We start from the raw sequence: 18,807 nt of genomic DNA, 5'->3' as shown, positions 1-18,807 counted from the left end.
GATACAGAAGTCACAGGAGAGGTAAAATATAGAATAGAGTATCAAGAATGTCACTCCAAGAATGGGTGTTTTAACAGCATGTTCAAAACACAGTCTGCTGCCCTCCTGGAAGGTATGAGCTAGTTCTCATGATGCATTTTGTTTTTTGGCCGTGGCTGGAATTGCACTGGAGCTGAACTGCACAAACATGATGGCATGATCCGCCTCAACAACTGCATCCCTGGCCCAGTTTATCCTCTTAGCACTGAAAGGACAGGAAGCCAAAGCTGTACCGGTGCAGGTCATTATGGCGGAAATGCTCAGTAGGGGCAGTATCAGTTTGGGGAACTGGTGCCAAAGCCATGAGTGGCTGCTCACAGGAAAATGTTGGATTGAGTAAAATTATGTGGGGTTTGTTCCAGATGTTTATTATACATGCCGTCTCTTTTTTTTTTTTTTTTTCCCCCCCAGGTGGTACGAAAAATGATGTGGTTGATGGATCATGTGTTCAAATACACCAACTTTGGCCTAGTGTCCTTGATCCATGGGGACTTCTTCATCAGACAGGTAAGACTGAAAACAGTAATGACAGTGGAAAATAGTTTTGGGAGGGCTGCTCAGCCCCTTGGGGTCAGGCTGACTGCTTGTTGTGGGGTCAGCTAGAACGGAGCTGTCTGCTGCGACACATTTGACAGACAGAGCCTCCAGGGCTCCTGCTGCTCAGGAAATACCTGATATGTAATTTCAATTATTGGCAAATGAAACGGACTAATTTCAAGTGACTGATTTTTTTTTTTTTTTTTTTTTTTTTTTTTTTTTTTAAGGGTCACTTCACAACTTTCGTAGATTTCCCTCCCCACAAAATTTTGAAAAACTAACATGACTGAAAGTAGGATTTCATGTACAAGACAGTTGTTGAAGAATAATAAAGGATTAGCATCACTGCAGCACTTTTCGTTGTTATGGATATTTCAGAATGTAAATTTTCCAAAATTTACTTTTGTACTGCTGCTCTCAACCACTTTATAGTACAGTACAGACACTGAAGCACCCGCACTAATTCATCTGCTCTGGCAGTTTGTGCTTGGTGACATCAGTCAGATATCTGACAGCTGCTAGCATTAGCTCCTAGCCTCAGTGGGACCGCTCAGCAGTCATGATGGTCTGACATAATGCACCAGGTGTAAACATATAGTATGACTATTCATACCAGAATCCAGGCCACTGGTGTTTGAAGACAGCTAATGTAACCAGCCAACACCTTTGCTATTTTTTGACTCAAATAAACTTTTCGTGCCACATAGGCTATTTAAAATTTCTCCCAACCCTACCACAGTATGACAGAAAACACTAGTTTAGATATTTGATGCTGTAATGTTTCTTTTTTTCTCAGCAGAACATTTTCCCCATGAGTCAAACAGTTTTTTGAGCTGCAGAATCTCTAAGGCAAGAGGGAATCAAATTTTTTTTCAAGTTGTTCAAATACTTTGCCATGTATTTCAACATCAGGCACTGTGCCGAGGGTGAACCACCAAGAGCCTGCTAACAGCCAGATGGACTGTAGTGGAGGGCCGAAGCTGGCTCACTTATTTCTGCTATCTTCCTCTCGGTGTGATTCCCCTCTGGCATTCAAGTGTGCACATTCCTGACATCCTTCCCCAGAATACTTCACACATCCACACAGCACAGCAAGGATCTGCTCCAGCCCTCACGCTGCCAGACATGTCTCCAGCATTGACATGCACAGCACGCTTTTGATGGCAGTGATGCAGTTAACAGTGGCATGGGCCTTTTAATTAAAGTTGAAACATTGCACAAATGTCTTCAACCTTTTAAAGGTAAACTTAAAGGTTTCAATTCATACTCTGCAAACAGTCATATTACTTGGCTAACAGGTGATCTTCAGGTATCTGAATCTGTGTATATCCTTGGTTTCTCTTGACTAAAGGGAGCATGTCTATGACAAAGTTGTTGAGTTGAGAAACATGTGGCCTAAACATCAAAGACCTTGAGCTGCAGATTAACTGATAATGCAGTCAAACCTGTATGTTCTCTGGAAATTGGGAAAGCAATTGAAGTACTGCAGTTTTCCCCACACTGCTGGGAGTCTGACTGTGGAGTGCATTTTTTCTTTTTTCTTTTTTTTCCCAGTTCCACTTGGCTTCTAAAGCTAAATTAAACCACAACAACAGTCTTTGGGTCATGTAGAAGTCTGTGTTGCATCTCCTGATACTTTTCTCACTTTGGTCTTTCTGTCTTTCAGAGTCTCTGCTTCACACACAGACTTTGTTGCAACAAAGTCTTTGCTTTTCAGCAGCCAAGAATAGTTTTTCAGGATTTTTTTTTCTCCCCCTCTCCCCTTTGCATATTTATCTCCCAGTGTTTAGGACTTGTGTTATGGTACAAAGAGTTTTACTATGTACACAAACACTCATGTGCTCACATGACACATGCAGAAACCATCCCAGCCCTGCTAATGCATTTAGGATAGCTTTTGACCAGACCCAACTAAAAATCAATCCCACTCCTCCTCATCCCATCACTGCTAATGCTCTTAATGTTGTAAAAGCATCATGTTTTGCATCCATTTCATTGGTGCCATTAAGGTATATCAGAGTGCCCTGCAATGCTCTTGCAGCTAGGTTCAGATTTGTTACTTTTGATTTGCCTGGTTTTATCAAGTTAAAGAATTTATCATTTGTACTTAAATAGCTACTAGTGGTAAGAGGTGGTGCACTTTAAGAGTTAGCATTTTGTATTTCTTGATAAATTGAACCTTGAAACAACTGTGTCCAGACTGATAGTGACTGTATCTGTGTAAATTATTAGCTGAGCACCATATAGTGTTATCTTAATGTATTTTTCGATTGTCCCCGCAGGGTAAAGCTCACAGAGACAAGCAGCTGGTTTACCTGAAAGACCACCTAGACAAATACTACCACAGCCGTGACAGGAAGTGGATAGTGTTGTTCCCTGAGGGTGGCTTCCTGCGCAAGCGACGGGAAACCAGCCAGTTATTTGCCAAGAAACATTCTCTCCCTCACTTGACCCACGTCACTTTGCCTCGTCTCGGGGCCACCCATGTTATCCTGAAAACTCTGTCTGCCCAGCTGGAGAATGGCAGTGTGAGCAGTGACACTGGGATCTTGAACCAGACAGGTAATTTGAAGTTAAAACACATACACAGAACAAACTCCTCTAGACCAATCAATTGTTATATATTTGGAATATAAGATAAGAAAAACAACAAGACTAATAGATAGAAATTTTACAAAAATGAACCGAAGCAAGGAATTTGAGAAACAAGTACAGTTCCGTTCTGGTTGTATTTACAGAAACTCAGTGTTCAAGTTTCTATCAAGGACAGATAAGAAACAGGGTGTGAATGCCATTGAATGGTGTATTTAAACCAATAATTAAGATAAGTAACCCCATCAGTCATGTTTGAGGCTTTTGCTTCTTTGAATGTTTTGTTTTCACACTCTGAGAGCAGTACTGGCTTGGTGAGGGAAGAGCATCACTGCACAATAGCTACATAAACAACTTAGTCATGCCACTTCAGTTTGTCAAAAGATATAAATAAGCTCCTGTTCGTTCAGTATAAAAACAAACATACCAAAAACCCTGACCCTTTTTGTGTTAATTCTTTCAAATTGAATCTCAGAGCAGTGATATAAATGTAGTCAGTCCCTCCCTTTGAGTACTATGCCATTTCATTCTCAACCCTTATCAGTCTGTGCAAACTTTAATAAACTAACAGGAATTTGGTGAAAATAATTTTTTATTTATTTATTTATTTTTTGAGTAACAGTTGTTTGTTTGGTTCTGTTTGATTAGTGGTTGCAAACTGTGTATTTAGTTTAATTTAGTTTTTTTCCCCTGGGGATCAATGGCCTCAAAAAGTAGAAGCATTTTCTGTGGAGGACAGGTAGAGGGTTTTTTCTTCATTATACTTCTGTCCCTTTGAACACTCCAGTTGTACAATGTGCTATACGTGTTGATTAAGTATACGTTTATGTTAGATAAGAGGGTTGGAGGACAGTGCCCCGTTAAAAAATGAAGCATTACACCCTCACCTCTGTCCCACAGTCCTCCTGTTTTAAATGAAAGGTGACTGGTGGGAAAGATTGCCAGGAAGGGGTGACATGAACAGAGGTGCCAGAAATTGCATCAAGGTCCCTGAAACCCCAGTGGTGATTTGCAGAAGAGTAATTTTTCTGTCTAGAGACCAGCCCTAAATACAGCCAATGAGCAGGAAGATAATACTGCCGTTAACAAACTGAGTGAATTTTTTATTGGCTTTATTTGTAACAAGTGAATTCTATAAATTAAATTTTGCCTAATTTGATAAACACAAGTTCGAGCACCTTTTAATACTACCTGGGTCAAGGCTTTGTTTCAGGAGGAGGGCAAGTACACCTGTATATCCAGACTGTGGACTAATGTAAAAACCCTATTTTAGCGTTTTACTCATAAAAAAGCTCCAGATAACTCAGTAAATCTCCTTGAAAATGTCCTCAACAAACCAAAACAGTGTTAAAATGGCTATAAACATAGAGATACAATGATTCCTCAATGCCAGTGCACACTGCACATTCAGTTTACCCTGTGGGCCTTTGTGGCTTTAGTTCAAAATCCATTTTAGGGGCGTGCTGTGTTAATAGTAATTCAGAGAGACTTTAGCCAGCATTATTGAGAATGTAGTACAGGGACTTGAGCCTTCCTTGAGTTTGCTAACACAGCTCTGTGTCCAACCGCCTCAGCACTAACAACAAGAAGCTGTCTGTTTATCCCTCTGGACAGACTGTCAAACCAAGGGAGTATCTTTTAATTGGCCTCGTAAAATTTAGATACAACAAGCACAGTGTTATGTTCTAAAGTACGTGCTGTGTATGCAGTTTTTTGTGTTTGTACTAATTAAGCAGAAAAGCCATAGTCTTAAACCATTTCATTAGTGTCACAAACACTGATGACCACAGAGGTTTTGTTTGTAACCTCTGAGGCAGATGGGGATTTTCCATCAATTTAGAATTTTACACATCAGTCATACTCATGTCTATTTGAACATAATTTTTTTTTGTAATTCCATATCCCTATACATTTTTTCGGGTATGTCCATGTGCCCTTTCCACTGTTCTTTCAGCTCAGGAAGCGGGGAAGCTGGTTGCTGCAGAAGGGTTTGTCCTTCCACTTGAATCTAGCTAATGGCATTAACACCTCGGGCAAAAACACATACCCAGAAGAGCATTATGTCCCTCACTATTGTGTGTATGTATTTGTCTTGCTGATCAAAGACACAGCTCTCTCTCCCCCTGACCCTCCCTGATGCTCTGCAGAGGTGCCCAGAGCTTGCTGACTCACACAGACAAATGGGATACTTGGAGAAAATGGGATTTGATGTAAATGTGTGTGCTGCTGTGTATCAACCATGCAATGTCACCCAGACTAAATACACAGTTCAGTGGAGTTACGAAGCACATGGGTCAATGGTTAACAGTATATTTCATAGCCTGCAGAAAGGCTCCAATTGCAACCGAGACTGATAAAGTTTATGTATTGTAAAAAAGTTCTCAGGTAAGCAAAGTTCACAGCTGTGAGTCATTTAGGGTGTGAATAAGGTATGTCTCATCCACAGCTGTGATAGCACCAAAGAAATCAGAGGCAGTTTTTACACATAGTCTGGGTAGTAGGATAGCTGGTGTGGGTTTAAAGTGTTGTAATTGCCTCACAGACTGGCCTGAAGGAGAGCCAGGTATCTGCCAGTGTATTTCCTTCCTCTACGTGTTTACAGGAGGACAAGGCCTCTCTGATTTCCTTTTTAAATTACCGCGGCTGCTGTTATTACAGTGTTGTTTGTCACAGTGTAAAGGGCACTGGAGATACCTTGGATCAGGGCCCTTTTCTTTGGCCAGCCACATCAGGGAGGTGATAGCTGCCTTTCAGCACACTTTGACAGAGTTCTGGATCCAATTACCCACAGAGGGATACCTCTGGTGCTTGCTGCTCCCATCAGTACCAGTACCTACCAAATCACAGTAACATTGGCTAAAGTTCTAAAACATGCAAACTCTATTTTCTCTGGTTTCCTGTCCTCTTTTTATCCTGAAAAGCACATCTCCCAGCTAACTAAACTCGCAGTAAAGACTGTAATTTTTTCGTTTGGTTGTGATGCTATTTTGGCAAAACATGTTGGGTAATTTCCTTCTATATCTCACACGCAACAAGACTGCAAAAGTGGAATTATTAGTAGCAATATTGCGTACCTAAATCGGATGAACTGTGTTTATAAAACACCAGTGATTTTTAAATAATTAACCTCTACTCCTCATTTTCTGTGTTTTGTGTGTGAAAGGGTTAAACTGATGGTTTATTAACAACTGCTGTTTTAGTGCTGTTGACTCTGACTGGGTGTCATGTAGGAGGGCATGGCATGTTTATCTAACATGGAGGATAGAAGGACAGTGTGCTGAGAGGGAGGAGTACATGCTACACCGAACCAGCAAGACCGGCAGTAGCCAGGCAGTCAAAGCTACTTTACTGCTTCACATCCGTTTCATTTCAGAATAGTCCATACTGGCTGAAGCCATTGGTGTTTGTTACACAATGGACTTTTGTCTTCACTTTAAAGAGACATACAGCTTGTTGGCTGTTAAAGCACAAAGATGGATGTTGAAGATGCTATCTGTTTCATCTCTCTGCTTCAAAAAAAACAAAAACAAAAAACAACTCCCAGTTGTGACATATTGTGGAAAGTTACTGCATCTTCATACCTGAAGTCCTGGTATACTTAACATATATTCATGTGTGTTTGTGTCAACATCAGCCCAGCGGTTGTAGCAATAGCAACACACGGGGGGGTGTGTAAGAACAGAAAGATTTGCATTATCTGTCTTCTCTATTTTCTTACTTATTCTATGTTATAAACAGGTGAGTGCAGCACTGACCCGGCATAATGCACATAAATAGTTGTCCACATGCACCCTGCGGCTGACTGAAGTTTTGTCACATGTCTGGCATTCCCTCTCCCGTCTGTCATCGCTGGCCTTCCATCTCACTGCCCTTCTTCTGTTTTTCTACCCCATGTTTTAACTTTCCTGTAAATATAGGTAGTAAACTATAATAATTAAGCAAAAGTAAGTTCAGGTTAATTCATTTATTGGTAAAATAACATTAAAAGAAGAAAGAGCTTTTGAGGTGAATTGTTCTGGGAGTTCCTTGTTTGTTTGTTTTTTGTCTTGTCTTGTTTTGTTGTTTTTTTGTTTTTGTTTTTTTTTTTTTTGCTGCGACTCTAAAATGTAGCTACCAGCCATTTTTCTGTTGAGTTGGGGATTTGTCTGGTCTTCCACCAGTCACTTTGGCACGTATCCAGACTTCATTTGGCTTCACTTCCAAACATGAAAATCTCAAGGGACACATACTAGTTACAGACACTTTCCTTAAGATGGAGGACCCAGGCAATGGCTATCATTCTATCCATTGAAATGCTCATTGAGTCTTTACCAGCTTCAAGGTGGCTGTGCTGTATACTGAGACACATACCTGGAAATGAAACTATTTCTGATCTTGACCTCTGTGTTTTTCCAATTGGTGATGCAACAATCTTAGAACCGTGTGGTTGTCATTGAGGTCCCTATCTAACATACTTAAAATCAGCATTGGCAAAATTTTAGTTTTAGCTAATTATCTTTGTTGTTCTTTCATTGCTCTCAGTTTACTCTCTGTGTTTGTGTTTCTTCGATGTCAGGTACCAAGCGTAAAGGCTTGCAGTGGGTAATAGATGTGACCATAGCATACCCTAAAGCCAGACCCATGGACATCCAGACCTGGATCTTTGGTTACAGGCCTCCTACAATCACACATGTACATTACAGGTAAGGATATGTTCGGCATTACTTTCTGCTTTCACTTTTACATCCAGGTGTAATCTGTCACTTCAGAGACAACACCAGAATCATTATGGCTATGCAAATACAAGATGCAGGCTACATGCAAAGAAACTGCATCACATAAAAATGTTCCTCGTGGCATTATGAAGTAAGTCCATCCATAAATCCATATTGGTATTTTCAGGTGAAAATTTGCTCCCATCACACTCGTAGCCCTCTCCATGTCTATGCCTTCTCAACAAACCAGAGGAAAAACCTAAATGTTCTTCATGACAGGAATCATGTTACCTGGGAATGGCACCACAGATCTGGAACAGAGTAATATTTCACTTTGACTTAATACACAGAGACTTTGAGACTACACTATTGATGTGACTCTCGTTACCAACGATAGAGCTTATCACTGATGTTTAAGTCCACCCACTGGTCCAGGTTCACTGGAGGAAAACCCACCTTGCATACATATAAGGCCAGCAGAAAACATGACAGTAAAGCTTCAATATGCCTTCACGTGTCAACTCCACCTGCAATTTATAAATTATTATTATTATTTTTTTTTTTACTTTTAGTCACTCATGTTAGTGTACTCTTGTACTTGATTTTTGCAAATGTTCAAGGCAGATGTTGATGTTTTTAGCATAACAACTGAGTTGTAATGGAAATTATGGTAGAAAAACTGCAGGACCTCTTTCCCTTCCCTGTTGTCCTGTTCTCACTGTTGTTAATCCATCCACTTGACGGATTGGCGAAGGTGGACCAGGATTAGATTTTCTGCAGACTTGGTTCAACATAAATGAGTTCCTCTGTGCATTGTCTTGACAGGGTAGATCAGAAGGGATGTATCCAGGTTTAGGTAGTAGTCATCTCGACCCTTAATGTTCTGTTGTTCCCCTGACCAACCTCCAGGTATAGCTTATGTATGTGTGTGTGGGATGGGATGTGACAAAGTGAAAGGTGATTTATGAGCCCTGGCCTGTCATTCCTTCTCAGGAGGCTTCTCTGCTCGCTTGGGCTACAACTAAGGACTCATTAAGTCTGTAATTAGACGAGTAGAGGATGCCCCACTCCCACCCCACCTCAGGGATTCTCTAATCAGCCATTGACACAATCAGATTCCCTCGCTCGGTCAGCAGCTCTGCATCCTGGGGACAGACGGGTATGGACCCAATCAACCTAGAAGCACAGTGACTCCTGTTCCTGTAGTTTGCAGACTATGTTCTGACGATGTAGACAGTACTGATGATAGACGTTAGGGTGCAAAGTTAACAAGAGGATTAATGTTTTTGTGTGGGAGTAAGCAATACAATACACTTTTGATGATGCAGATAAATGGAGGTATGCCACCCTACAGCAGAGTTTCTGTTGTGTGAGTTTGGGACGACTTCTACAGTGCGAGCTTCGTTTTTGTTTTTCACCAGCCTTACTCTAAATTATGTAACTGGAAGAATATCATTGATGTTCGAGACCTAGTCCTTTTATTCAGTTAATTTAGCAACAACATTCCAGTCAAGCTTTCACATATTTATTCATATCAATAATGATAACATGTACAGAATAACAAAATCAATTTATTAAGAAGAAATGAATGTTTGACCCTTGGTTTGAAGGTTTTGAGGTTACATTCTCAGCTTTATGCTGGTTCACTCTGTGCTTCCTCTTTTATCTGAAAGTTTCTCAACGCCACAAACGAACAAAACAGGTTTGCTTGCAGGCTTGCAGCATACTGAAAAGTTTCTGGAGTCGTGAATTGCACTAGATGCTGGTTTTTGCCATTTCAAATCGATCATATGAAAATTGATTGATTAAAATAAATTTAATTCCCAAATTAATCTCCCTCTGTCTTGACTCAAAGCTCATTTGGGCTCCCTGTACAATAAAGTTTAAGAGTAGCATTTAACAGAATTACAAGACACAAATTTAAATAAAAAAAAATATATTTTTTTTGCTAAGCTTGGAGTCCTAAAAAAATCAATGTCACTGTGGAGTGGATTAATATTTACTGTAACAGTCATGAAATTGATTTATCAGAAAACAGAAAAGGTGATTGTTGGGCCGTGGCTGTGACACCAAGCAGAGTGTAAGCCGTCAGCTCTTATTAGTGACGCAGCACTGAGGCAGCTGGCAAGAGACAGATCTGATTTCTCCCATTCCCATTTTTTTGTTAGTTTTTGTTTTGTTTTTTCATCCTTCTACCTCTTGCTGTTCCTGCCACCAGTCCTCACCCCTCAGCTCCACCCTCCCTCGGTGTCTCCCACCTTCCTCCATATAATCTCAGCCTGGCACACTGCAGCAGCATAAGCCCTCTGTGAATGGCAGATGGGAGAGTTGGGTGGGTGTACAGAGGCCGAGCCAGGGCACTAGTGGGTGTTAAATACGTTGAAATCCTTTTCTGAAATGCACCTTTCCTCTCCTTTTTTTTTTTTTTTTTTAATAACTGCGCATTTCTGAAAACTGCTGTTTGAAAATGTCTGAAAGGTGAGATGATTTATGGAGTCAGTCACTCTCATCATCACATATATGTTTTGGAGCTGCTTGTTTTTTCTAAGAGATAAAATGTTTAAACAAAACTGTGCCTAGATGTAAGTCTTTCTTCAGATATCTGAGATGTTTTTTCTTTTTAATGTTTAAAAAAGGGTGGCAACATTAGTCTTTACTGGATGTAAATCAGATTTTCAGTTTGTTTGTTGTTTTTTGTTTGTTTGTTTTTTTCCCTTTCCTCTTTTAACCACTTTATGTTGAGGTCCCTTTAACGCTTCACCCCAGGATCAATATCTGTAACACTGGTATTTCATCAGAGTGTAATGAGGACCTTGGTGATTAGAGATGTTGTCCAGGGATAATGAATGAGTAGGATTCTTTCCAAACGGATTCCCCCCAAACGCTTAAGATCTTGAGAAGACTTATGTAACCATAGAAACCAAATATTGGGGTCGTCCTGCACCTACATGCTCTTTTATTTTTCACAGTTTTCTGGCCGGGACAGCACGGTTTAGTGTTAAGGGCTGTGGCCCTACAATAAGAAGGTTGCATGTTCGGTTCCCGGCCTGGGGCCTTTCTGTGCAGAGTTTGTTCTCCCTGTGCTTGCATGGGTTTCCTCCGGGTACTCCAGTTTCCTCCCACGGTCCAAAGACATGCATGTCTTAACTGGTGACTCCAAATTGCCCATAGGTGTGAGTGTGAGTGGTTGTTGGCTCTGTGAAGGACTGGTAACCTGTCCAGGGTGTACTCTGCCCTCGCCCAGTGTGAGCTGGGATTGGCTCCAGCACCACCCGCTACCCGGAAACAGATAAGTGGTAGAAGAGGAATGAATACATGAATGTTTTCTGGCCTTTGGGTGGAGCCTCCTTTGTAGTTGAATTGACCTCAAACATGAACTGACATAAGAGGCAGCAGGTTGTACTGACATCCAGTCAGTTCAGGCCACGTTGTGCGTAGTCACTGATGACAACTGTAGTTATGGGGCTCATAGTTAAGGGGGCTCGTAAGGCACTGATAACAGGTCAATGCTCCCATACTGTCCTGTTATAAACCTCTGCACTCCTCCCACACAGGACTTTTCATCCCGTGTCCTCAAATAAGAATGGCAGCACTATCAGCGACATATGGTCACAGTGACACATGGAAAGTGTGCTCCTGCCATGTTGGAATGAATGTCAGACTGGAGACGAAGGTGGATGAACACGTCATTGTAACCAAGCTGGGGTTAGGCTCGTTTGATCTAGACCAGGGACATCAGAGATCATTCTTTACTTGCAGTTTAGTTGGTTTTGATCATTGTTAAAGAAGCACCACTATCTCTAACTTGGTTTACATTATCACAACAGTGTCCGGGTTTCTGATCTGACTAAGTTATGTCGGTATAACTCTGAATAAGTGACCTGTGTTGACCTCTGCTCAGTGTGGCTTCTCCAGCTGATCACCACAATTTGAAGACATCAGTTTTGGTCTTTTCACAGTTTTGTGATTAATAGACAGACCAAACAACTAATAGATTATCAGGAATGTAGACGTCAGTTGTTTCTTATCTTATACCATGAGAAAATTCCTTGAATAAACCCTCATCACAGATGTTGGAAGTTTTTTTGGGTTTTTTTTTTTTTTTTAAAGCATCCTGTGAGTTTTTTAATCAACTCTTATCCCTGTTGGGAATTGCTTATGTCTTCTAACTGTTTATATGAACATAAGTATTCTTGTGTATCAACGCGTTCGGAGGTTTCTTGACCTTTTTCTCTCTGCCTGAACCCCTTCTCCAGTTGTTAGTGGATTCCAATCGTTCTGTGCCAAAGCATTTCCCGGAAAACAGGCTGAGAGGAAGTAGATTAAAGACTAAATGGAGCAATTAACAAGCAGACTTCAACAGTCCCTCAACTTCTCTGTGATTGCTGATAAGCACTTTGCATTTAGTGAGCAGGAGCCATTAAGAGTCATGTGGATTGTGTGGTTTACTTAGGGATCCTCGTTGACTATAAAGGTAAAGTTATAAAACGAAATCCCCATTATTGAGTCTATAGGAAAGAATTAAAAATTAGACAAATGTAGAGTTGAATAACCACTTATTCATTGTTGAATTGTTACTCAAAGGCCAAAGTTTTGGATTTGAGGCTTCATTGCACACTGATGAGCAGCCTTATCTTAAGTAAAAAGAGACTTGGAGCATGACAGGAGACTTTCTTCATCTGAGCCACACTGACCACTAATCTCAATATTCACCTTTTGCAACCTTTCTCTTGTCGATGCACCTCTTAATTTCTCAAGCTTTCCCAGCTAGAGAGATGCAGGGCCTGGTAGAGTCCCCAAACAATGACTGGCTATCCTCCAAAGAGGCTTGCTGAGTGCACGGACCTCTCCAGCCACAGTCCAAATTTAATTAGCTTCTCGGTCCAATTTGGAGGGAAAAGAATATCGCTAGAAAGAGCTGTCCAGGAGCTAAATGGTCCCGACAAGGCAGTGAATACAGAGGATGAACTGTTTGTAACCTTAATTTGTCTTTTTCTGTCTTCTCTGGTGAAAAAGACCGGCTGCAAATATCTATTCTAAAATATATTTGAGATTTTTGTACTGTATTAGAAACTATCCACAGAAGATGCACCATTGCGTCTTAGTCTGATGTGCATCATCTGTTTCATGCCAGGCAGGTCATGATATGGTTAAAGACTGATGTTGAAGAGTATTGACAAGAGAAACTGCAGCTCTTCCCCCAACTGTCTGTGTCTGCGCCAGTATGTCAGGTTAACAAGCAGACGGGTGCCAAGTGGGTTAGGGTGGAAACGAGAGCACGGCCGTGGCTCCACTCCAGCACATCACCACCAGTCGCAAACCACCAACACCTCCATCACTAATGTACTCTGTTACACATGCCGCCATACTCTCGTTTCTCTTCACTCACCATATTATTGACACTGTCGAGCACTCTTTCCATTTTTCACACACGCTAACGACTGCCTCACCTCAGGCAAGATGTTAAACTGATTGATCAAAGTCTGTTTGTTTTCTGTGAGCCAAAATGAAATCGCTGATGACTCTACTATAACTTGTTTGATATCAGCTCCACTTGCAGAGAGCTGTTTCCATATGCTGAAAAATAACTGAAAGGTTTATAGCTAGTATTGTGCTAAATTAACATTATTTTCGTATTTTCTGTCCGCATAGTAGTATTCAGTTTTCATAATCGAGGGTACTGATATTATTTTCAACTCCCTTTGTGCACTTTTCTGATTTGTGAGGGTTTGGTTCCTTTGGCTTATCAATAACATACAGGGTACCTGATATTCTCAGACACAGTAAGAGAAGCTTTAGCTTTTAACTCTAATCTTCACGAGGTGACGGCAGCAGCTTAGCTCCAGTTTTGGGCAGCCAGGGCCACTCATGAGGCCTTGTGTAGCGGTTGGTCTAAAACAGTCTTATCTTCAAAAAGTCAGCTTAATTAGAAGCTTTAAGAAATGAAAGTGGTGGATTTTAGTCCATTTTATCTTGAATTTAAAAATCTAAAAGGAGTTTCATGTCACTGGGGACATGAAAGTTGCCTTACTTAACCAAACTCTTGTTAAGACTTGTTAAGACTCGCAGAGGAAACAACGATAATAAGGAAAAGTGACCATGAATATAAAAGCCAAACAGAAACCTATGTTGAGTCATTAGCTCCAGTTTTTCTGATCTGTGAAACAAGCAGTCCAAGCCTTTCCTGATTTGGTCATACAGACAGCTTCAGTTCAAAGATCAGGTTTTTACTGCAGTGTTGATCTGCACCGATGTGCTCTCTGCCTCTAACAGTGTTTTTTACATTCATGTTGTTGACAGTGTGGGCTCTGTGAGACCACAAATACTTCATTGAAGCCTGAGCTTCACAGAAATTGGAGTAATATCTTGATTTCAATTCCAACTGCTGGTCAGAAATGTATTTATTTACGTATAAGAGAAAGACGGGTATCGAATCCTGACGGCTTAGAGTATAAAAGTTGTATACTTTGTCGCACAATCATTTTGTGAATTTTCATTATTGCGTGACTTTCCAAACATTTTCTTGATTCATCTACTAATAGTTTCATTAAAAAAAAAGAAAAAAATGAAAAGAAAACTGTTATACTCTCCCAGAACCCAAGGGAGAGATGGAGAGATATCCACTTAAGATAAGTTTGGAAATCATGAAATTTAAGCTGCTGATTAATTTTCTTTGCGAGTTCCTTCAGATCAGATTTCATCTCATTTAATAATCAGAGTAAAGGCTTGTTCAGAACCACATTGAAACACTTGATAATTTTTTGTTTTATATTGATGACATTTTTATTGAGGCTGTGATTAAATGACTGGTCCGTGTACATGAAGTTAATGAGTTTGGACATCATCTGTAATCTGTCATCATACATTTGTACCTGCTCCGTGGGATGGTCTGTCCTCATCTACAGGTAAAGAAATCATCCTGACAGAGGAACTGCTGCCTTTCCTTAAATTGTTTTCTAATATATATTAAATGCTTTGCCAATCAATACTATATCCCTGATTACTTCCCTCGTCGGCACAGACGTACTGTTACTGTGGACGTTGTCCGGTAGGGAATATTGAACAAATGCTGAGTGCTAAGGAAATGCTCGTCTGAGGGAGGAGACTGTAACCTCTATTTGAAGGTGACCAGCAGATGCCTGTGTGGGAGTGCAGCCTACTAGGGACCCCTTCTGGTTAGAAACAAGACTTCACCAGCACTCTCAACATGGCCTGTAAAAGTGACCCTTATTTATAAGCCTCCTACTGTTTTCACAATGTCAGCCAGTGCAGCAGATATCGTGCTTTTAATTACCAGATAAGTATTAATGATACTGGGTTCATTTTTCAGCATATATCCAGACAATGTTATTTAAACCAATTGATAAGCCAAAAGGTTGAAAGTCTGTTAGGAAGTCATGGGTGTTTTTGCTTTCATAGCTTCAGAGCTTCTTGTCTCACTTTAATGACATTTCTGTGTGCGGGGTCCCCCTCAGCACTTCTGATGAGCCTGTCAAGCTAATGAGTCCTCCAAAACAAGCTGAAGCTACAAACACTAAGACTTGCTGTGGTAGTCTGCGGTTTGAAAGAGGCTGCTCTGCTCAGAGCACCGCTGACACTGGGTTCGGCCAGCAGCTTCCACTGCTGATCAGTGCAGACAGTTTCTGCTGAGAGAGACTCTGTTTTAAATGTGTGTTTCATCGCTCTCTCTTTCTTCAGGATGTACCCAATTAAAGAGGTTCCTGTGGAGGCAGAGGCCCTGACTGACTGGTTATATCGGAGGTTTGTGGAGAAAGAGGAGTTACTGGCCCAATTCTATGACACAGGTCTGTCTCACTATTTCTCTCTTTGACAAAAGTAAAAATGAAATAATAACTGTAAAAACAGTGGAGCTGTTGTATGCGTTTTCAAACGGCAAGAAGCTTTGTGCATATTGCAGATATCACTCTCTCCTGGACTCATTCACTGCTCCCTGTATAGTACAAAGTCAGCAAGTTATGAGCAGTAAATTGCAATGTCACTTTTATCATAATTTTGACTCCAAGCAGTCCTCATCTCTAAAATGTTCAGGCCTTGGATGTCGCTTGCTTCATCATATTGTGGCATGAAATGATTTATGCGCTAAGAGATTCAAATAAAATGATAGGTAGCAATTGCCTTTCTCCATATTTGAATTGAAGAGCGAGTTAAGACACAGCCAGCGTCTCTGGGCGATGTGTCCCCCGGCAGTGTTTGGCCAACATCTAAAGGGCTGCTGCTAGGAGATGTGCTGTCAGCGTTCATGGTGCACTACTGACACGAATGAATGATATCCCTGTTAAAAGAGCAAACAGTGATGATAGTAAACTGTCTGTCCCCGCTCAGCAGCGTCAGTTAGCACTTCCAGGGATTGCACCAATTTATCCTTGTTCACTTTCATTTACAAGCTGTTAAGTCAAAATAAGCATTCACAATTTTGACCTGGTTGTAGTTTTAGGTTGGGGAGTTTCCAACTGCATTCTTATCACCACAGTACATCTAACACAAACAATGCAGATGCTGAGTTCAACATGAAATAAAGAGGTTTTTGTTTTTTGTTTTTGGAGGGGGGGCTGGTTCTGCCATATTGCGTTTCTAAGCTTTCAAAGTATAATACATTTAAATTTCAGCTTTACTTCAAATCACAATAGCCTCTGTGACAACAAACTCAGAGAAATATCTATAAAATGACTTTTCTTTGGTCCATCTCTCAACAGGAGCATTCCCCCCTCCGGAAGGACACAAGGAGGCAGTTTCTCGGCCGATGACCCTGGACATCGTGTGGCTGGGCGCCATCCAGGCGTTTGCTTTTGTCTCTGGCTACATGTGGTACAGCGTCCTCCAGTACCTCTACTGCTATTTATTTTGAGTGCGCTGATGAGGCAAGAGTCTTAATCGGAACACTGGAAAAGCCTCAGGATCGGTTGGTGTGTGGCCCAGCGTCATATATGCCCCCCCCCCCCCCCCCCCCTCAAACTCACCCCCACGATGGATGAATGTACATTTGCAACAGCGGAGAGACTTAACAGGAAGCATATGAAGACTAGTACATAAACAGATTACTGAAGCCCATTCATTCTGAGACTGGTCACAGGCATAGTTAACTTCTACATAACCCTGAAACCACACAGCCTAGCAGAAAAATCTCCCGCACTCATCACAACTCACATTTTGATGTTTACATGTCCTCATACACGTAGACCCTCACACTTACATAACTTTTTATTCAAACTTAATGAAAATGAGGCTCAGGACTCCTCCAGAAGAAGTTCTGGACCGGACTCTCTCTCTCCCTCTCTCTCTCTTTTTCTCTCTCTCTGTCTCTCTCGCCGTAGTAGTTTTACAGAGTATAAAGTGTGTAAGGACGCGTATGAGTGCATATATGTGATTAGAAGCATAATGTCTGCCCTAATTCTTCCTCTTGGCGAGAGCTGATGGACCTCTTTAGCCCGCCGTCGAGCCGGCTGGCCACACCCTTCAGAGCGAGCAGTTGTACGAACATGCAGGCCGCACAGCCGGCTGCTCCTCTGACCTTCATTGCACTAAGGATCCATACTGCCCTAACTGCTTTCTGCCCCAGGAGACGAGACGCTCCTGAACGGTAGCTGTCAGTGTTGTCATTTCTTTTGTTTCCTTCCCCTTAATCCGCATATCTCCATGACTACGGCCATCATTATTTGTTGTTGTCTCTTTATTTTTGTTGTTGATGTTGTCATTCTGGCTTTTTTTTCTTGTGTCCGCCTGTCTGTGGAGGCAGTATTCTGAGCTCACTGAAAAAGGAGGATCATGTTTACACTGGCAGTCCTGCTGAAAGCCTAAAAGGATGGTGGCTATGACGAGGTGCTTGATTAAGGATCTTCTTTTGTTTCAGACTTGAAGGAAGGAAGAGGAGGCGTGCCCTACTGCTAAAAAAACAAACAAAAAAATTAAAAGGATATTTAGAAAAAAAAATGTGGCACACAGGGCAACAATCGCTGTCTGATCACCTATAAAGTAATGCTCTCTGTGGATTCTCCTTTTCACCCTTTGCTGTCCAAAATGCATACGCACACACACACACACACTTACACAGACAGATAACACATGCGCACACCCGGCCATGTACAGTTACACAGCAGAGTAGACGTTTGTCTCGAGGATCATCTCAGCAAGCCAGACTGAGAAGGCACAGACTCCTTTTCCCCCATTGGACTACATAGTTTTACAAATATTTAAGCCATATGCTTATTGTCATTGGGGTGGGAAAAGGACGGGGGCGGGCGGGGGGGGATTTCTTTTTTTTATTATTATTTTTTTTTTTTTTTTTTATTGAAAGCTACCCCAATGTTCAGCATTCTACAATAGAGATTTTGGCTTACAGAACTATAGGTGTCATTACTGTAAATTTACAGCATAACCTGCCTAAGTGAGTGTGTGTGGTTGTCGTTCCCCCCCATTTTTGATATATATGATTAATGTCGTGTTGCTCTGTGACGTCAGAGTGTGGCGGCAATCTCACCAGTGGTCACATTTTATTTCATTTTTAAATTACGTGAACTTTTGTCCTCATGTCATGGTATGTTTAAATCTTGTACATAACAAAGCTGAAGAGTTTTCATTGTTGGAAATGAAATGACTGCAGCATTTCTCTCTTTTTGTTCTTGAAAATTTTAGTTTAAATTATCATGAATGTTTGGTGAAAGAAAAGAAAGAAAGCAAGGATTTTCCCTTCACTTCTCAGTGTTAAACTTTGATTTTATTTGTTTTCTTTGATCTTCTGAGCAGGGTGTTGTGTGCATCAAGACATTAGAGCTACTGTACGTCTGTGTCCTGGCTGACACACTGTTTGCACAGCAAAACATGCTCCCAAGTTACAAACACCAAACATTGAATCATAAGGACTTCTTGGAAAACAGTGACTATCAAGCCTTACCTAAAGTGCTGGTACACCACGATCCCAAACAATGCT

At 41.1% G+C, this 18,807-nt stretch overlaps 1 protein-coding gene across 1 annotated transcript in view; it reads left to right on the top strand.

Annotated features, from left to right (window-relative positions):
- Window positions 1-18,092, top strand: part of lpgat1 (lysophosphatidylglycerol acyltransferase 1) — a 31,343-nt gene extending 13,251 nt beyond the window's left edge. Inside the window, exons 4-8 of the mRNA XM_029496457.1 lie at window positions 451-546; window positions 2,859-3,138; window positions 7,724-7,850; window positions 15,561-15,667; window positions 16,577-18,092. Coding sequence (XP_029352317.1) covers window positions 451-546; window positions 2,859-3,138; window positions 7,724-7,850; window positions 15,561-15,667; window positions 16,577-16,728 — 762 coding nt within the window. The 3' untranslated portion in view covers window positions 16,729-18,092. The remainder of the gene's footprint in view (window positions 1-450; window positions 547-2,858; window positions 3,139-7,723; window positions 7,851-15,560; window positions 15,668-16,576) is intronic.
- Window positions 18,093-18,807: the final 715 nt, after the last annotated feature.

The sequence above is a fragment of the Echeneis naucrates genome, chromosome 24 (genome assembly GCF_900963305.1).
Source record: "Echeneis naucrates chromosome 24, fEcheNa1.1, whole genome shotgun sequence".
Taxonomy (NCBI): domain Eukaryota; kingdom Metazoa; phylum Chordata; class Actinopteri; order Carangiformes; family Echeneidae; genus Echeneis; species Echeneis naucrates.
Note: the sequence above shows the minus strand (reverse complement) of the source record. Positions and strands in the feature narration are given on the sequence as shown.